The following is a 19,081-nucleotide window of genomic DNA, read 5'->3' on the forward strand; positions in this document are numbered from 1 at the left end:
CCACCCTACTTCTGATTGGCTAGTGATCAATCTACTGCTCGAACCTGACAATATCCCGCATCGACATGTTTTGCTTTCTAAATGGTCGTTTTTTAAATCGCGATCAATCGCCACACGCCAGAGATCCGACGCGGGGGCGGAATACTTCATGACGGGATACACATGCAATACTGGTTAAAAACTGGTGACTGGTGAAACACGTGAAAAAAAGATGGTGAGCTCAGATCAAACAAGTTTTGGAGCCCCGCTGCGATCTAGACGCGGAACCCAGGTTAGGAACCACTGGTTTAGATAACCATGCACCCAGGACAGGTTCACGGTGTCAGGGCTGCAGAAGAGAAACATGCAGCTCCGCAGAAGTCGTTATGTAAAAGACTCATTAAAGACCGCTGCTCTTTGCAGACTCGTCCAGTCCACTGGGATACATACTGATCTGTGGCCCAGCTCCTCCTCCCCGGAATACAGACATCCGGATCCTTCAGGTTTGAAATAAATGAAAACAGTCCGCGAATACAGGGAAAACAGAAGAGATCACAGTGAGTAAATAGAACATATTTTACGGTATGTGTACTTATATACTGAATTTGAATGGAATTTACTTCATAACTTAAGTAAGCGGAAGTGCGTTACCTAAAATTGCGGCTGCCGTTTGTTTCTCTCTACTCGCTGTAGGAGTTTTGCTTTTGGAAAGAGAAACATTTCATTCAACTCTAACAGTGTTCGCCAATGATTAATCTGACCTAATAGCCTCCTGATGAACAGAAATCCAGACGTGCTGTTAATCGGACTTTTGTGTCGAAAAAACACATGGGGGCACAGGCTCATTATGTGTAACGCAATTCGACTAATACTATTCAAAATGGAAACTCGTGCAGAGAATGCAATACCAAAGAACCCACGTGAGAAATTAATGTAAACATTTGTAAGAAACTCAACTGACTGAATTATATATATATATATATATATATATATATATATATATATATATATATATATATATATATATATATATATAATACTTTTTAAATGATCATATGTTAACGTTTTAAATATATCTCACATCAGTATAATTGGGACTTCTTTCCATTTCAGATGAGGCTCATTTTTTGCTGCAGTGCTTTACTTCTGCTCATCCTTATCCCCAGAGCCTGTCATGGTGGCAACATCTTGGTCTTGCCTGTTGAAGGCAGTCACTGGATAAACATGGATATTCTTCTTCAAGCTTTACACTCCAGAGGACACAATATAACTATTTTGCGTTCAAGCAAAAGCTGGTACATCAAGGAAAACTCCCCTTATTACAATGTAATTACAGTTCCAGCAGAGAGGAGCCTTGATCAGAAGATGATCACAGATATGATAACAACAATTATTGAGTATGAGAGGGGCAGTCTGCCCTTGATGACTTTTCTCCACATGACTGTAGGGATGTTTGGCTCATTTGCTGAAGCACACAGAGCTGTGGCCAAATTTGCAACAGCGATCCTAGATGATAACGAATTGATGAGACACTTAATGGACAGCAAGTTTGATCTGCTACTCACTGACCCCTGCTGGGGTGGTGGAGTCGTCTTGGCCAAATATTTGAAGCTTCCTCTGGTTTATAATGTTCGCTGGCTAATAGCTGGAGAGGCTCATCTTGCCATTGCTCCTTCACCCATATCCTATATTCCTATTACAGGATCTGGAAACACTGACAAGATGAGCTTCTTTCAGAGAGTTAAAAACATGGTTTTACATCTAATAACCCAAACACAAAATCACATAATTATCAAAGAAGTATACCAGAAATTATGTGATAAATACCTTGGACCTGATAATGACTATAACCAGCTGCAACTTGACGCTGACATTTGGCTGATGAGAGTGGACTTTGTGTTTGATTATCCTCGGCCCACCATGCCTAACGTTGTGTACATGGGAGGGTTCCAGTGTAAACCTGCTAAACCTCTACCTCAACACTTGGAGGACTTTGTTCAGAGTTCTGGAGAGCATGGAGTCATCATCATGTCTCTGGGGACTTATGTGAATAAACTTCCAGCTGATTTGACAAATGAGATCGCTGCTTTTTTTGCTAAATTACCTCAGAAAGTCATCTGGAAGTATGCTGGTGACAGACCAGCCACTCTGGGTAACAACACCTTAATGGTTGACTGGATGCCACAGAATGATCTTTTAGGACACCCTAAGATCAAACTGTTTGTTGCTCATGGAGGAACAAACGGAGTCCAAGAAGCTATTTATCATGGAGTCCCAGTTGTTGGCATCCCTGTGTTTTTTGACCAATACGACAACCTGCTCCGTCTGAAAGACAGAGGAGGAGCGGAGATTCTTACATTAGCTACATTGGACAAAGACGACAACTTCCTGAAGGCCTTACAGGAAGTCCTGAACGAGCCCTCCTACAGGATGAACATGCAGAGACTGTCCAGGCTACACAGAGATCAGCCAATAACACCAATGGAGCGCGCCCTCTTCTGGATAGAGTTTGTCATGAGGCACAAAGGTGCAGCTCACCTGAAAGCAGAGTCGATCAGGATGCCCTGGTATTCCTACTACTCTGTAGACGTAGCTCTCTTCTTGGGTGGAGCTATGTTGCTCATACTTTTAACCGTTTTCATCTTTATTAGGTGTTTATTCACTGCAATGTGTAAACGTAAAGTGAAACATGACTAATGAATCAAGTCAAATAATCATGATCAAGATATAATTTATGTTCATACATAGGGAGGACTCTACGTTGATGTAATGTACAGTGACATATACAGGTGGATAGGGTGTATGTGTGTGTGTCTGTTTTGTGCATGACTCCTGTTGGAGATAACTGATTTTCAGATATTAACTTGACTGTAAGGGTGAAAAGTGAAAAGGGTGAAATGTGTGACACAAATCAATAGAATACGCCTTGCATCAAACAAAGCACCACTGAGCTTGGAGATCTGGAGGTGTCATTGAAAAATCTCTAACACTATTTAAATGCTGTCATACACAATTGCAATAATACCTGTGTTTGTCAAATGACAATTACGTCTTGCTGTCTTCCGTCAATGGCAGCTAAAAGCAGACTACATACACTTTACTGCCATGATTCAAAACAGGAAAGTTGAACATCCAAAATATAATGCTCAGACATCCGCAAACTGAAACGAAGTGTCCAAAACAATCGGACTCCCTGCACAAAATCTAACGGATCTTAATCATATGGCCATCACACGCATTCATTGCAAACGTAATAGAACAGGACCTCACACACATTTCATCCCACTCCCCTCAGGGACAGATATAGAGCACCAAGGTGCAGAAGGGCTCGTTTTGGAAAAAGCCTGATAGCTGCTGCCATAGCCGCCCTTAACAAAAGGCCTTGCTAAATGGATCAGAGTGGACCGAGCTAAATGTAAAATACTGTTTTATCTGTCCTCGTGTGTGTTTCTTATGTGTCTTGCTATGTGTCGAGTGTACTGTGGTGGTCTTGGAGACGGTGCTGGGACAATAAAGTCTAAGTCTAAAGTCATGTGCACAGTGATAAGAAGGGCAGCGAAGACTCCTGTTAGGAACATTAACTGAATTTAATATCAGAGAAGATGTGGACAGAATCAGAAGCAAGCAAATCAATTTGTAGAACTGGATAACACATACGTGCAACATGTTGTATACACGGGACACAAACACATGTATATTGGATGCAGAGCCAGGTCCAGAGTCTACTGAGGCCATAGGCAATAATTTCATGGACAAGAGAGATGAACACACTGCTCTGTTAGTTAAATTAAGTAATTGTAATTAGATAATGTGATGAGAGAGAATATCTTGTGAAAGAATTAAACCTCTGTATTTTTCCAACAACCCCTCAAATAAAGAATTAAATGATTTATGTGATCCTGGTGGAAGTTGTTTTATTCAAATATCTCACCCCTATAGTTAAGGCTAGACTTGAAGCATTTAGTTAGCTTTATACTGACATGAACAACCATCGCCTGATCCACTTACCAGTGTTTTGCTTGCTTTGGTCCTGATTGTGGTCATGGTGGATGGTACCTAACTACTTTGAAAAGTCATGCAGATAACATTAAAGGGGAAAAGAGTGGAAGAAATAGTCAGATGAGGGCTCCTTACAGACTGTCATGTTGAAAACTTTGCCTCCACCAGATAAGAGGTTTTTCAGCCTGCTGTTCCTATTGAGGTGATGCATGACATACGGGAGACTCGTTATAGAAATAAAATGCAGTATTACTCACAGACCATCTTATGTGGGTGCAGTCACAGGAGGCAGAAGTCATGTCAGGGACAACAGTTTGTATTGCAAGTGAGCAGGACGGGATAATGTAATGATTGTACATATTACACAGACTACATCATAATCTGATCAGAGAATTGCGCTTAACTGTTAGGTAGGTTTATTTAACCATGCACCCTTTGCAGCATGATGGTGACACAACTGCAAAAGAGAAACATGCAGCTCCGTGGAAGTCGTTGCGTAAACGGTTGATTAAAACATATGAAAACACGTCCAGTTGCCTCTAAATGGCAATGATGTTGGCGCAATCGCTGCTCTGTGCAGACTGGTTCAGTGCCCCGGGGGATACATACTGATCTGTGGCTCAGCTCCTGAAGCACACAGCATTCTTCCCGAATGCACACATCCAGATTTTTCGGGTGTGAAATAGATAACAGTCCACGAATACAGGGAAAACAGAAGAGATCACAGTGAGTAAATACAACATATTTTATGGTATGTGTACTTATATACTGAATTTGAATGGAATTACCTTCAGTAAGTGGAAGTGCGTTGCCTAAAATCGTTTGTTTCTCTCTACTCGCTGTAGGAGTTTTGCGGAGAAACATTTCATTCAACTGTAACAGTGTTCGCCAATGATTAATCTGACCTAATAGCCTCCTGATGAACAGAAATCCAGACGTGCTGTTAATCGGACTTTTGTGCCGAAAAAACACATGGGGGCACAGGCTCATTATGTGTAATTCCACTAATACTATTCAAAATGGAAACTCGTGCAGAGAATGCAAAGAAGTAAATGCAAAACTTTGTGAGACACTCATCAAGGGAATTTTGAACAATTTTAAATGATCATAAATTACGTGTGTTTACTTTTCAAGCTTATTTCACAGTATAATTGGGACTTCTTTCCATTTCAGATGAGGCTCATTTTTTGCTGCAGTGCTTTACTTCTGCTCATCCTTATCCCCAGAGCCTGTCATGGTGGCAACATCTTGGTCTTGCCTGTTGAAGGCAGCCACTGGATAAACATGGATATTCTACTTCAAGCTTTGCACTCCAGAGGACACAGTATAACTATTTTGTGTTCAAGCAAAAGCTGGTACATCAAGGAAAACTCCCCTTATTACAATGTGATTACAGTTCCAGTGGAGAAGAGTTTAGATCAAACGTTAATTTCAAGAATTGCATCCGAGTTCATAGAATTTGAACGAGGGGCTCAACCCTTGATGACTTATCTCCACATGACTGTAGGGATGTTCGAAGTAATTGTTGAAGCACACAGAGCTGTGGCTGAATTTGCAACAGCAACGCTAGATGATAAGGAATTGATGAGAAACTTAATGGACAGCAAGTTTGATCTCCTACTCACTGACCCATGCTGGGGTGGTGGAGTCATCTTGGCCAAATATTTGAAGCTTCCTCTGGTTTATAATGTTCGCTGGCTAATAGCTGGAGAGGCTCATCTTGCCATTGCTCCTTCACCCATATCCTATATTCCTATTACAGGATCTGGAAACACTGACAGGATGAGCTTCTTTCAGAGAGTTAAAAACGTGTTTTTTCATCTACTGTCTCAAACAAAAAATCACATGATTATCAGAGAAGTGTATCAGAAATTATGTGATAAATACCTTGGACCTGATAATGACTATAACCAGCTGCAACTTGACGCTGACATTTGGCTGATGAGAGTGGACTTTGTGTTTGATTATCCTCGGCCCACCATGCCTAACGTTGTGTACATGGGAGGGTTCCAGTGTAAACCTGCTAAACCTCTACCTCAACACTTGGAGGACTTTGTTCAGAGTTCTGGAGAGCATGGAGTCATCATCATGTCTCTGGGGACTTTTGTAAATGAACTTCCTGCTGATTTGGCAAATGAGATCGCTGCTGCTTTTGCTAAATTACCTCAGAAAGTCATCTGGAAGTATACTGGTGACAGACCAGCCACTCTGGGTAACAACACCTTAATGGTTGACTGGATGCCACAGAATGATCTTTTAGGACACCCTAAGATCGAACTGTTTGTTGCTCATGGAGGAACAAACGGAGTCCAAGAAGCTATTTATCATGGAGTCCCAGTTGTTGGTTTACCTGTGTTTTTTGACCAATACGACAACCTGCTCCGTCTGAAAGACAGAGGAGGAGCTAAGATCCTTACATTAGCTACAGTGGACAAAGACGACAACTTCCTGAAGGCCATCCAGGAAGTCCTGAACGAGCCCTCCTACAGGATGAACATGCAGAGACTGTCCAGGCTGCACAGAGATCAGCCAATAACATCACTGGAGCGCGCCCTCTTCTGGATAGAGTTTGTTATGAGGCACAAAGGTGCAGCTCACCTGAAAGCAGAGTCGATCAGGATGCCCTGGTATTCCTACTACTCTGTAGACGTAGCTCTCTTCTTGGGTGGAGTATTTCTCATTCTATTTTTAATTATTTTGATCTCCATCAAATGTTTATTTACAGCAGTATGGAAACACAAAATGAAACGCGACTAAAGAAAAATATACTGTATATCTAAACATATTTGTATCAGTCTAACAATGGGTTTCAACAATGTAGTATTTAAACAGCCAAAACATATTTAAAATGAGTTTCTATTATTTAGTTTATTTTATCTACGGTGCATCTGCATCATCCTACAGAGTAACTTTTCTGCATGTGGGTAGCTCCTTAATGCCAATTTGTTTCGTATTTTTCCCATATCTGTCAACACATATGGACACATATTGTTGCTATAATCCTGTTGAGTTATTATATAAAATATCAGGATTTGCTGTCATAAACTGATGGAAGAATGATTTGCAGGGGAAAAGAATTCTAGGACATGTGGCTGACTTCTACATGGCAGATAAGAAAAGGAAGCTTATGTCTAACCCCTATTATATCACACTATAAATAGTTAGTATGCGCAATGTGGCATCTTTGCCATTGTTTGGCTTTAGAGCAAGAGCAGAGATACACACACACATTGACATGTATTCACATCTAAAATATTTTTTTTCATGTGTAAATGCACCTAAATAAAGTGCAGCAGGACTGTGTTTATATCTTGTTGATGGAAGAAGGTTTAGTAATGCTATAGTAATAAAAGAAAAGCGCAAGAAAAATATATGTCAATCACCAAAATCTGTAACACTTAAGGCTCATTTAAGGTACTGCGGAGTATAGACTCTATAGAGTACAGACTCTTGCAGTCTGCATGCGCTGCACCACGTAGTTACGTTTGCACAGGGTCTAGTCAAGTCAAGTTGATGCAGAAGAAATCTGGACTCACCAGAACAAATTACTTTCTTCCATTGCTCCAGAGTCTGATCTTTATGCTCCCTAGCAAACTGAAGCCTTTTTTTTCTGGTTAGCCTCACTTACACAGGACCAAGTGGACTCGTGCCTGCTTCTTCAGTTAGATGATCTTCCAGGTAGCTCAGAAACTGACAGATCTTGCCTTGGAGCTACGGCCTGGGAAGTCCACTACTAGAACATCTCAGCTGTGTAGCACTTCAACCTCTCAGGTGCCCAGGATCCGCGCTTCGTTCCAGTGTCGCCACTACAGAGACCCCTTTGACATCCCACTCCTGAGTATTGTGGAGTTCCTGATTCTTAGTGTTGTGGATCTCATCTTGTCGATCAGTTGATGCTTCCTTTTGTTTGTTGTGGGTTTCCCTGGCCTATCCCGCTGTCCGCACCTAGGTCAGCCTTTCCAGAGAGTTTTGTGGTGTTTGGTGTAAAACATTTCTTCCTAATCTTTCTAATATATGATTATTGCATGATTAATGTATTTTTATTGTAGAAATGTTTCATCTGTCTTATATATGTCTCTCTCATGTGTTTTACTTTGTGTCCTGTGTACTGTGGTGGTCTTTGTGGAATAGAGACGTGCTGCTCCACTGGTTGAGATATCTGCTCTGCAGCTTCAAAGATATACTTGTTAATTGTAATTTTAATTCAGTGTTGTTGACCCATTATTTGGACTGTGTATGTGGCTGATGTGCTGTTAATTATACTTATATAATACTTATAGTTATGTTTCTATCATTTCATTTTTATAGTCCTTGTTCTGCCACATACCAAACAGATCTTTTTGAGCTTCTAGTAAATACAAGAAACATTTAAAGTGTCCTCATGTATATGGAGGAACAAACGGGCTACAAGAAGCTATTTATCATGGAGTCCCAGTTGTCGGTATCCTTGTGTCTTTTGACCAATACGACAACCTGCTCTGGATGAACATGCAGAGAATCTCCAGGCTGCACAGAGATCAGCCAATAACAACAATGGAGAGCGCCCTCTTCTGGGTAGAGTTTGTCATGAGGCACAAAGTTGCCGCTCACCTGAAAGCAGTCGATCAGGATGTCCTTGTATTCCTACTACTCTGTAGATGTAACTCTCTTCTTGGGTGAAGCTATGTTGCTCATACTTTTAACCGTTTTCATCTTTATTAGGTGTTTATTCACTGCAATGTGTAAATATAAAGTGAAACATGATTAGCTATCTGTCTATCTACATATGTAACAGAGGGAATGGTGATATATTTTGTGACCTTGTACCAAAAACTGTTGAAGTAAAATACTACTCTGATAACTGTGGCAGTTGAATGAGAGAGAGAGTTTGACGTCCTATAGAATGACTCATGTACACATTTCCCAGTGGGTGGAGTGTCTTAAAAGTGTATGCGGGGCTGTGGTGCCATCATTACATTTAATAAAGTTTTATCTGTGCGCAATGCTAAGTCCTTTTAGATTCATATCTACATTTAGTGTGATTGCGGTAAAGAGACATATGACACACTGCATGTGTGAACTCCACTATAAGAGACACACATTTGACTGTACTTCAGGGGTGAGGCCAAAAGAAAGAAATCAGGAAGTGTTTTTTTTCTTTCTCTCTCTCTCTCTCACTGGCTTGAATGCAGCCGTGCACAGTCTTGCCACGGCAGTACTAAGGAGAAGAGCAGCAGCTCTGAGAAGACTAATCTGTAAGTTTGTTCTTTCCCTGTGTTATTACTTGACCTGCTATATGCAGCCTCCAGCATGTGAATGTAATGTTTTACTGTATATAACGCTACACTCCCTGCAGTCCTGAATGTTTCAGTTTGTGCGCGTACAAACGTTTTCACACAGGTGCCGTAGGTGTTGTTAAAGTGACAGCTCACTACCCAGTGATACTGTGTGTATAATGTAATCCCTGTATCACTCTAAACTTGATTCGAAAAAAAGAAGCAAGTTTTTACTTTTTTCTGTCTGTTAAACAGCCTCCCATTGCTTTTTAAAAGACATATGATTCACAGATAGCTTGAAGGACGTAAAACTCGAACGTAGACCACATCTGTATGACCGTTATTGCTACTGTTTTCAGTAGTTAAATGACAGGGGTTCTCTGGAAAGACAGGAATGTCTTGTAGCACATGTTTTTAGGGTGGGACAAATGAAATTAGGAAGTATTTTACACTGGCATAGTTTCAACTACTGGTTTGTTGTGTTTGCGTCTCAACTGTCTGGTGACGCGAGGGCCAAGTTTTCACTGTAAGCTTTTGTTTTCTCTTTTACGAAATGGAAAAAGGAGAAGTTGCCAAGAATGAAATGTTTGTTTCTACCCCGTGGCAGCTAATGTTACTCAATGGGCAAGAGATTTTACATGATGTTACTGAGTCGAGTCAGACAAAACTAAATGAGAACTGTACAGACAACAGTTTTCTGTCAGAGTCCGCACTCTTGCTTCCTGCAAGCCATTTCTACCAAAGCTTTTCTTTTTTAGGGTGTCTGTAGAAGAGATATTGCACTCTCCTTTCTTGTTATCACACCACACAGCCGACAGAAGAGTGTTTAATCGGTTTAAGCAGTGAGACCAACGGCTAGTTGTCTGTGCAAAAACATGCAGGAAGTATGTGTTATCTTACAAGGGAAGCTCTTGCATTTTCCTTTTTTGCACATTCAGCATAGTTATGATAAAAATAATTTCTGCTCAGGGACACAAGGGTCTGACACAGAATGCATGCAGAGCCCTTGGCATCAGCTCTAATATCCTGAAAGAGGATTCATGTGCTGCCTACACGTGAGGGCTGTCAGAAGGAATTTTTCCCATACAAAAAAAAAAAAAAGAGGCAGTTGAATAGAACGTCAGTGCAGCCCTCTGTGCACACATTTCCAGGGATACTGCAGCAACCTCTGTCTTGTTCTTCTGAATTGTTTTTCTGTTCTGTTTCAGGAAAGCGCCACATGAAGAGGTTTGAAGATGTTTTTGCCACTGGCTTCTGTTGTCTCACTTCTGGCTGTCGTTATTCCGACCGCCAGTAGCGGGAAGGTCCTTGTATTTCCACATGACGGCAGCCACTGGGTGAACATGAAGGTACTTGTTGAGGGGCTGCATTTAAAGGGACATGCTGTGACGGTCATTCGAGCCATGGACAGCTGGTACATCAGTGAGTCGTCTCCACATTACAACACGATCACAGTGGATGTTGCCGGTGGAGGAGATGAGGATTTTTTCCGCCTCTTCGTCTCTGAGGTTATTAAAATTAAACGAAGCAAGGGGTCTGCATGGGCCCGTCTTGCTTTGGACCTGGAGTTAAAAGACAAGTTCTTTGAACTGCACAGGAAAATCTGTGAGGTGATCGTTCACATGTTTGAAAATAAAGACCTAATGAAGTCTTTTCAAGAAGCAAAGTACGATGTGGTTTTGACTGACCCTTCTAATGGTGGTGGAGTATTGCTGGCCCACTACCTCGGCTTGCCATTAGTGTTCAATGCTCGATGGACTGTTCACGGTGAAGCCCATTTTGCTATTGCGCCCTCTCCGCTCTCCTACGTCCCACTTCCACCTTCGGAATTAACAGATCAAATGACTTTCTCCGAGAGGGTCCAAAACGTGGTGTTCTACACTATGAGGATGCATCTGTACAAGCAGACAGTCGGGCCACATTACAGTGCACTGACCAGCCGATACATTGACCCAGATGTCAGCTACTTTTCCTTGTTTCAAGCTGCAGACCTGTGGCTCATGAGAGTGGACTTTGTGTTTGAGTTCCCTCGGCCCACCATGCCTAACGTCGTGTACATGGGAGGGTTCCAGTGTAAACCTGCTAAACCTCTACCTCAACACTTGGAGGAGTTTGTTCAGAGTTCTGGAGAGCATGGAGTCATCATCATGTCACTGGGGACTTTGATTGGAGAACTTCCCCCTGATTTAGCTGAGGAGATCGCTGCTGCTTTTGCTAAAATGCCTCAGAAAGTCATCTGGAGGTATAAAGGTGAAAGGCCAGCCACTCTGGGTAACAACACCTTAATGATTGACTGGATGCCACAGAATGACCTTCTAGGACACCCTAAGATCAAACTGTTTGTGAGTCACGGGGGAACAAACGGGATTTATGAGGCCATATATCACGGTGTTCCAATTGTAGGCATCCCCATTGTGTTTGATCAAGCCGATAACCTCTCCAGGCTGAGGGCAAAAAGAGTAGCAAAGGTTATGAATGTTGCTGATTTGGATAGGCAAAATTTTCAGGAAGTCATCCAAGAAGTCCTGAACGAGCCCTCCTACAGGATGAACATGCAGAGACTCTCCAGGCTGCACAGAGATCAGCCAATAACGCCACTGGAGCGCGCCCTCTTCTGGATAGAGTTTGTTATGAGGCACAAAGGTGCAGCTCACCTGAGAACTGAGTCCTACAAAATGCCCTGGTACTCCTACTACTCTGTAGATGTTACATTATTTTTACTTACAGTCGTACTACTTGTGATTTTATTGTTTGCTGGATTAATAAAGTTCTGTTTTAGATTGTGCTTTAAAAGAAAACAGAAAAATGACTAACCAGGCAAGAGGAACTGATAATATTGGTATACTTCTATGTCATAGTAGGCTTGGCTGTGATAAGTTGAATACTGCATTAATGGTGTTTTGTACTTGAAGTTTCCTAGAAACATTTTATTAGTTTGTTAGTTTCTGTTCTGCTATGTTCATTGTCATTCATTATGAATTGTATTACTCAGGAGGTGTTTCTGTTATCTGGCTCGACTTCACTAATGCAATACTTGCACTCCAAAATGATCCCACAGTCGTAGGTGTGCAATAAACTTTCAGTTGAGTGGAAAAGAAAACATATGTGAAGGAGTGTTTTGTTGATACCTTCAACCATTTCTCTGTTGGAGATGTTATGTTGCATTAATTGGATCAGTAGTGAACGCACACTTGAACCTGAACTAAAGGTCACAAAACCAGTTCATCCTGCCATCACATAGCCCATATCCAAGCACATAGCCATAGCTTCCCCACGACACTGCAATATACTGAACACTGTGACTTTATCACCGTTCTTGTTTTACAGTCGTTTAAGTTCATTACTGCTATGTGTGTAAGCGTTAAACAAGAGTGACGCCTTTGGTTCCCCTTTGTACTCTCTTATCGCTTGTAGGCAGAAAACCATACTGCTGCAGTAGCAAAGTCTTACTCCAGTTTGAACACTGGAGGTTCATCAAGTGCTCAGTTCACTAGCAAAGGAGAAATATTTGGGAAACAAATTGCACTGGCTGCCCAAAGGGTAATGTTCAACTTCTTCATTTTTTTTTTTTAAATATTTGGTAACTGTTTGAACAGTAACAGAACTGTGCTTGGAAGTTAATCTTTAACAGACTTTCAAGACATTTCTCTGTTGCTCTAGTAGAGACTACTTTATAGTTAATGGATCATTTCTGACAAAACATGACTTTGGCCGACTGTACTGTACCATGTGTCAATAACTAGGTAGTCAAGTAAAAATGTTTCTAACATTAGATTTTCTGTGTGAAGTCACATGTATCTCAGCAAAGAAAATGTAAACTTAAAGTAAATAGCAGGATTTTAACTTGCAAATCAGTAATATAAACTGTATTTTCTATAATTAAGTAAAGTGCTTTGAAGAGAATGCTGCTTGCAGTAAAATATAAAATGTGATATGTTTTCTTCCTAACTTCAGAATACAAAATGCATTGGCCCTTGTTCTGGATCAGTCTGTGCTGGCTCTGTCCAGCCGGTGTTTATGGCGGAAAAGTGCTTGTTTTTCCAGTGGACGGAAGTCACTGGGTGAACATGAAGGTCATCATCGAGGAGCTACATTCAAGGGGCCACCATGTTTCTGTTGTACGGCCATCAGACAGCTGGTACATCAAGGAGACCTCCCCATTTTACACTTCAGTTACAATTAATTCCAACTCTGGATTTGATGAAGACTTCATAACTGAATTTGTGACCCAGTTACTGAAGATCCAGCGGGAAGGGAAGTCTGCTTGGACGCGTTTCAAGCTGGAAATGGAGCAAGCGCAAAAGGCTATTGAGATGCACGGGAACATATGCACAATGCTTGAAGAGATTTTTGAAAACAAAGAGCTGATACAATCTCTGCACGATGCCAAATATGACCTTTTCCTCACAGACCCTGCTCTGCCAGGGGGTGTCATACTTGCCCGCTACCTCAAGTTGCCTCTGGTTTTTAATGTCAGATGGACTAGCCAGGGTGAGGGCCACTTTACAATTGCACCTTCTCCACTTTCTTATGTTCCAATGACAGGGACAGAGCTGTCAGACAAAATGAGCTTTCTGGAGAGACTACTTAACGTTTTCATTTTTGGATTCGCAGAATTTCAGATTGCGCAGTATATCTTACCAATTTATGAGGGCTTGATGAAAAAATATTTTGGTCCCGACGCAGATTATTTAGCCATGTTTCAAGCGGACCTGTGGCTCATGAGAGTGGACTTTGTGTTTGAGTTTCCTCGGCCCACCATGCCTAACGTCGTGTACATGGGAGGGTTCCAGTGTAAACCTGCTAAACCTCTACCTCAACACTTGGAGGAGTTTGTTCAGAGTTCTGGAGAGCATGGAGTCATCATCATGTCACTGGGGACTTTGATTGGAGAACTTCCCCCCGATTTAGCTAATGGGATCGCTGCTGCTTTTGCCAAAATGCCTCAGAAAGTCATCTGGAGGTATAAAGGTGACAGACCAGCCACTCTGGGTAACAACACCTTAATGGTTGACTGGATGCCACAGAATGACCTTCTAGGACACCCTAAGATCAAACTGTTTGTTGCTCATGGAGGAACAAACGGAATCCAAGAAGCTATTTATCATGGAGTTCCTATATTAGGACTGCCACTGATTTTTGATCAGCGTGATAATCTTTTGCGAATTGAAGCCAGAGGAGCAGGGAAGGTAATTGATATTTTTACTATGAATGAAGACATCTTCTTTCAGGGCAGTCAGGAAGTCCTGACTAATCCCTCTTACAGAATGGACATGGAGAGACTGTCCAGGCTGCACAGAGATCAGCCAATGAAGCCACTAGACACTGCCCTCTTCTGGATAGAGTTTGTTATGAGGCACAAAGGTGCAGCTCACCTGAGAACTGAGTCCTACAAAATGCCCTTGTACTCCTACTACTCTGTAGATGTGATTCTCTTCTTAACTGGAGTTGTGCTTGTTATTCTAGGCACCTTTGCTGCTTTGATAAAACGCCTGTGTTCTGTGTGTTGCAGAACCAAAACAAAATGTGATTGAAAAGAAAGTGGAAAGGTGCAAATATGTTTAAAATATAACTTTTAAACATGTAAAACATGAAGTTTTGGGCGGATTGTTTGCAGTTTAATTTTGTGGGCGTAATAAAACATAATTCAAGTCCAAAAAAAGAAAAAAAAAATCTAAATAATTTCATATTTTAACCATCAAGGAAGAACACAAATGTTAAGCTAACAGTACTTGATCATACAATTTGTTTTAATATTTAATACCGTGTGGCCCATTCCAATATTTCTCTACACTAATTGAACCCAAACTCTGCGCAAGAAATGATCCCAGCTTTAAAAGGACGCCAATAAAAGGATTTTCAAATTTAACGTTTGAATGTTTTTGCTCGTTTCTATTTTAGCTCCACTCTATTTCAAGCTTTTTTCAGATTCAATCCTTTACTGCAGCACAGCATCCTCATATATTTACAGTTTTAAATGACTAAATGTCATGTTGCAGTATGTTGCAGAGCATCATATTCTTATCTCGGCCAAGCCTGGTGTGTGGATTTAAACATATCCAATTTCACATGCAAAGATTAGTGCGCCACTCTGGGTCTCGTACTGGGTCCTTATATGTTTGCCTTAATTCCTTGCCTCAATGTGTGTGTTCAGCTGTTTCATATGATACATAAAATTACAATAATTTCACAGTCGTGGAAGAAATGTGCTCTTGATATTGTCAAGGTACAAAGCAGCGTGTGAGGTCACTAGTTCAGTCTACTTTATGTCAATGGCTGGGGTGCCTTGAGGAAGCATCTAAATCCCCTCAAAATTCTTCCCAGTGTGCTCGGCTGGAAGGATTAAATGCAGAGAACAAAATGCTTGTGTGATTGTACATACATACTATATGTGAAAAATAAAGTTGATCTCATTTGAAGTAATTTCTTGCTCATGATTTGGCTTTAGAATATTATGTAAAATAAAAACAAAGAAATAAAATGATTGATTTATTTTTGTTGTTGTCCTAAGGCAGTTGTTTGAAATTTTTATTTTGGACTAAAATATTTAAAAAGACACCTAAATTTACAAGTGTAAACAGAGTTGCATGTTATTTGTGATGGATCTTCTGCATCTGAATCCTTGTCCAGTCCAGTATTTGGGTCCGGCCCCTGCAGATTAATATTTGGACATGAGTATGTCTGTAGAGATTTATCCAGGTAAAACCCACATTCAAAAAAAAAAAAAAAAAAAAAAAAATACAACAAACACAAGACACTGTACTGTAGAAATCCACAGTACTGGCCACTGAAATGACATTAGTGATGGACTACAAGTCCTAAGCAAGAATAATTTACCATCAAAGTCACCCAAACCAAAACAGTTTATTGCTCATTAAACGAAATAAAGTTGTGAAAAGTTTCAGTTGTGTTCCTGTTGTGTGTCCACATGTGTTTTCAGGTGATTAGTACACTCTGCCGTGCCTGAAAGTAAGGGGGACAGAGAGGATAATGACAATAACTTCCTCAGGACCAAACAGGTAGTGATGAAAAATCCCTCTCATATGATGAATGCGTATGGCCTGCCTCAATTTATTCACTTAATGGGTTTAACTGGCACTTGGGCAATGATGAAAATAGCAGAACTAACCCGTTTCTCTTAGTGTCAGCTTTGAAAAAACCTGCAGAGGATCTCCGAGCTGCAGAGGTCAGATAATAAAGCCAATGATGTCTCTTCGGGATACTGGCTTCATTGAACATGATGGCAGCTCACCTGAGAGCTTATAGTCTCTACCTTGGTATTACACTGTCACTATCATACTATTTGTAGAATGTGTTACACTGATTCTTTTGCAGAAGTGTTAAACTACTGAATGTCTGACATTTACAAAAAGCCCTTTAGAAATGCGCCCATTCTTTTCAGTGAATGTCAAATCAGCATTGCCTGTTATTCAAACGATTCTCTTTCTTTCCCCCAAACAGATTATTAATATTGTGACATTTCCTTGCTGTTAAACATTGTTTCACAGCGCACTATAAGAAGAGCTCAATTTTTTTCCAACTAAGACTGAAAGCATGTGAGGAGTGTGGAAGCTAACATGCACTGAAGACACAACTCTACACAGTCCCTGATAGTTTTACTTCAATAAATACATTCTTTTATTACAAAACAATATATATAAAAAACATACTGCACTGCTGCAGAATTTGTATCTACATCCTACTTTTGCCGGTTGCAGCCATGATACAAATCAACGTGGTTTTACACCTCTAGTTATAGGTATATAATTATTTAAGTTAAGACTGAAACCTTCCTGTTAGCTACGACTAGACATGATGGGGGCATTTTCATTTTTGGCATGTACATATCAAATGACCGTACAATTAAACTAATATTACTCAGCTGCCTGGTGGTTTCCGCTTGCGTCGATATAACTAATACAGAAGGCACGAAAACACCTTTAGGCAAAGAAATGTAAGAAGAATGGGAAGAATAAAAAATTTATATTTAAGGTGTAAAAGGCTGAAACAAAATGTCAGACAGCATGTTTTTTTTTCCTCTGAGCTTTCAGGCTGAAAATTAGCGTCCACTGAAGAACACACTAAATGTGAGTTGTCACTTTAAAGAAATTGTTTGGCATTTTAGAGCGTTGGCAATTTTCCAAAAGGATCACCATGACCTGGATGACTGAGAACCTTCACAGACATGTTGGCTTATTTTCTTCCCGCGTTAATGTCCAATGAGTGAGCAAAACTCTCACATTTGTAAAGTAAACATAAAGCAGGTTGTTGCTAGCTGTTACTAATTCTCTTAGGACAAAGACTGGTTATTCCCGATTTTATGGTGAGTTGCGTATTCATCAATTTCTTGCATTAGAAGAAATAGTTTCATATAACAGACAGATTAGTTGGTGATTTTGTTAACTTTGGATGGGACTAGCTGGTTCCCACAGTTCTGAGGCTTCAAGCTAAGCTAAACTAAGCTAATATAAGCTATACTAGGCTAAGCTAAACTAAGCTAAAATAAGCTAAACTAAGCAAAAATAGGCTGAGCTAAGCTAAACTAAGCTAAGATCGGCTAGGCTAAGCAAAGCTAGTCCGTTACTGTTCATAGCTCTTCAGAGGCTAACAGGAGTGATGTCTGACCGTCTCATCTAATTATTAGCAATAAAAATGTCAGACCACTTCTTTAAAGATCTGTGGACACTAATAAGTCACTGCACTGAAGTATCAGATGAACACAGGCACAGCACTGGTTACATACTCACTGAACACACAGAGATGCTACAGTGGCTGTCAATAAGGTCCAGGTTTATGGCAGTATATACACTGTATGTATATCAGATGATTTGAGATACTCTGTATACCCAGCTTCTACAGGGGAAAGTACTTTCAAATAGAAGAATAGCTTAATAAAAAGTAACTCATAGAGAAGTCTGTTGGTATTTACAAAGTGTCCGTGCCAGCAGGGCAGGTGTGGTGGGCGGTGTAAGTCCTCTCACGATGTCCTGGTTCGTAGAGAGCTCATCCTGAGCACCGTGAGTTCAGCTACATCTGCATCCTGCATCTCCACCTCTTGATGGCAGCTCTCTCTGATCACGTACACTACAAGACCCACACAGATGAAAATGAGGAGGAATATGCCTATAACCTGGGGTGCAGAAGAGGAAAAGCAACACGATAAATATTAATAGGGCTACGCTGAAAGTTTACAAAGTGCAACATCACTGTTCTGAACAGTTCAAACCCCGAGAGAGAAGCGTTTCATTCCCCTCCTCCTACACGATCTTTTGTTAACTAGAAAACACTCACTCACCTGAGAAAAAACAAACAGCTGCTGCGAGCGGAGCATTAGTTCTTGTGGGGTGACATCTCCCTCACTTACTGGCTCACACCACTTCTGTGGCGCTGCCTTGTCCACTAGTACAAATCTACCCTCCCAGTCTGTCATAGCGCACGCAAAGTACTGGCCGTCGAGGAACAACAAGATCAGCCACACGATAGCGGGAACAAAACTGGAGAGGGAAACATTTTTCCTGCACCACGTGTCACATCTGCATCCTTGAATGATCAGCATCAAGGTGAAGGCCATGACGGCAGGAATGATGAAGAAAGCTGAGGAAAACGCTCCGTTCCATGTAGGGCTGCAAGGACACTCAAACTCCAGCTCCACCAACTTCTCTAGTCCCATGAGGATAAAGCCAAAAGCCACATTTGATACCAGAGGACTGTTGCTAAGCTCATTTTTCAGCCTGGTAAGCCATTGTTGTCTACTTTCCATACTAGATTGACCGAAGAATGAAGACAACCGTTGTAAAAAGCCCAAAAGAGGGTCCACCGTTGTGAACACATTGGCAACAGCTAAGCGA

General features: G+C 41.0%; 5 protein-coding genes across 8 annotated transcripts; 4 read left to right on the plus strand and 1 right to left on the minus strand.

The window, feature by feature from the left end:
* Nucleotides 1-28: 28 nt before the first annotated feature.
* LOC125005988 (UDP-glucuronosyltransferase 2C1-like) lies at nt 29-3,881 on the plus strand. Of its 4 annotated transcripts, none has more exons than XM_047581711.1 (3): nt 29-271; nt 403-561; nt 1,093-3,881. In XM_047581711.1, exon 3 carries the CDS (start codon nt 1,093-1,095, stop codon nt 2,674-2,676), a length of 1,584 nt encoding a protein of 527 aa, XP_047437667.1. In that variant the 5' UTR covers nt 29-271; nt 403-561; the 3' UTR covers nt 2,677-3,881. The 4 variants fall into 4 exon arrangements, with proteins under 4 accessions (XP_047437667.1, XP_047437666.1, XP_047437669.1 ...); XM_047581710.1 differs by having other exon boundaries at nt 403-536; XM_047581713.1 differs by having other exon boundaries at nt 403-482.
* A 682-nt stretch (nt 3,882-4,563) lies between these two features.
* Nucleotides 4,564-8,906, plus strand: LOC125005516 (UDP-glucuronosyltransferase 2C1-like). The gene is made up of 2 exons (XM_047580902.1): nt 4,564-4,704; nt 5,152-8,906. The coding sequence occupies exon 2, from the start codon at nt 5,152-5,154 to the stop codon at nt 6,733-6,735; it is 1,584 nt and encodes a 527-aa protein (XP_047436858.1). The 5' UTR covers nt 4,564-4,704; the 3' UTR covers nt 6,736-8,906.
* A 171-nt stretch (nt 8,907-9,077) lies between these two features.
* On the plus strand, nt 9,078-12,328 carry LOC125005517 (UDP-glucuronosyltransferase 2A2-like). The gene is made up of 2 exons (XM_047580903.1): nt 9,078-9,212; nt 10,442-12,328. Exon 2 carries the CDS (start codon nt 10,469-10,471, stop codon nt 12,044-12,046), a length of 1,578 nt encoding a protein of 525 aa, XP_047436859.1. The 5' UTR covers nt 9,078-9,212; nt 10,442-10,468; the 3' UTR covers nt 12,047-12,328.
* Nucleotides 12,329-12,463: 135 nt separating this feature from the next.
* On the plus strand, nt 12,464-15,977 carry LOC125005518 (UDP-glucuronosyltransferase 2C1-like). Its single transcript, XM_047580904.1, has 2 exons — nt 12,464-12,773; nt 13,188-15,977. The coding sequence occupies exon 2, from the start codon at nt 13,196-13,198 to the stop codon at nt 14,765-14,767; it is 1,572 nt and encodes a 523-aa protein (XP_047436860.1). The 5' UTR covers nt 12,464-12,773; nt 13,188-13,195; the 3' UTR covers nt 14,768-15,977.
* Nucleotides 15,978-16,847: 870 nt separating this feature from the next.
* On the minus strand, nt 16,848-19,071 carry LOC125005519 (calcium homeostasis modulator protein 6). The gene is made up of 2 exons (XM_047580905.1): nt 18,529-19,071; nt 16,848-18,363 (listed from the first exon to the last, which is right to left on the minus strand). The coding sequence occupies exons 1-2, from the start codon at nt 18,991-18,993 to the stop codon at nt 18,211-18,213; spliced, it is 618 nt and encodes a 205-aa protein (XP_047436861.1). The 5' UTR covers nt 18,994-19,071; the 3' UTR covers nt 16,848-18,210.
* Nucleotides 19,072-19,081: the final 10 nt, after the last annotated feature.

This window comes from Mugil cephalus, chromosome 3 (genome assembly GCF_022458985.1).
Source record: "Mugil cephalus isolate CIBA_MC_2020 chromosome 3, CIBA_Mcephalus_1.1, whole genome shotgun sequence".
NCBI classification, from domain to species: domain Eukaryota; kingdom Metazoa; phylum Chordata; class Actinopteri; order Mugiliformes; family Mugilidae; genus Mugil; species Mugil cephalus.

What these genes read in the sequence shown, in the direction of transcription:
- LOC125005988 (XM_047581712.1), top strand. Translation starts at nt 1,093, where the DNA reads ATGAGGCTCATTTTTTGCTGCAGTGCTTTACTTCTGCTCATCCTTATC.
- LOC125005516 (XM_047580902.1), top strand. Translation starts at nt 5,152, where the DNA reads ATGAGGCTCATTTTTTGCTGCAGTGCTTTACTTCTGCTCATCCTTATC.
- LOC125005517 (XM_047580903.1), top strand. Translation starts at nt 10,469, where the DNA reads ATGTTTTTGCCACTGGCTTCTGTTGTCTCACTTCTGGCTGTCGTTATT.
- LOC125005518 (XM_047580904.1), top strand. Translation starts at nt 13,196, where the DNA reads ATGCATTGGCCCTTGTTCTGGATCAGTCTGTGCTGGCTCTGTCCAGCC.
- LOC125005519 (XM_047580905.1), bottom strand. Translation starts at nt 18,993, where the DNA reads ATGGAAAGTAGACAACAATGGCTTACCAGGCTGAAAAATGAGCTTAGC. An exon ending in AGCTGTTTGTTTTTTCTCAG is followed by an intron (nt 18,364 to 18,528) that starts GTGAGTGAGTGT and finishes TCTGCACCCCAG; the next exon opens with GTTATAGGCATATTCCTCCT.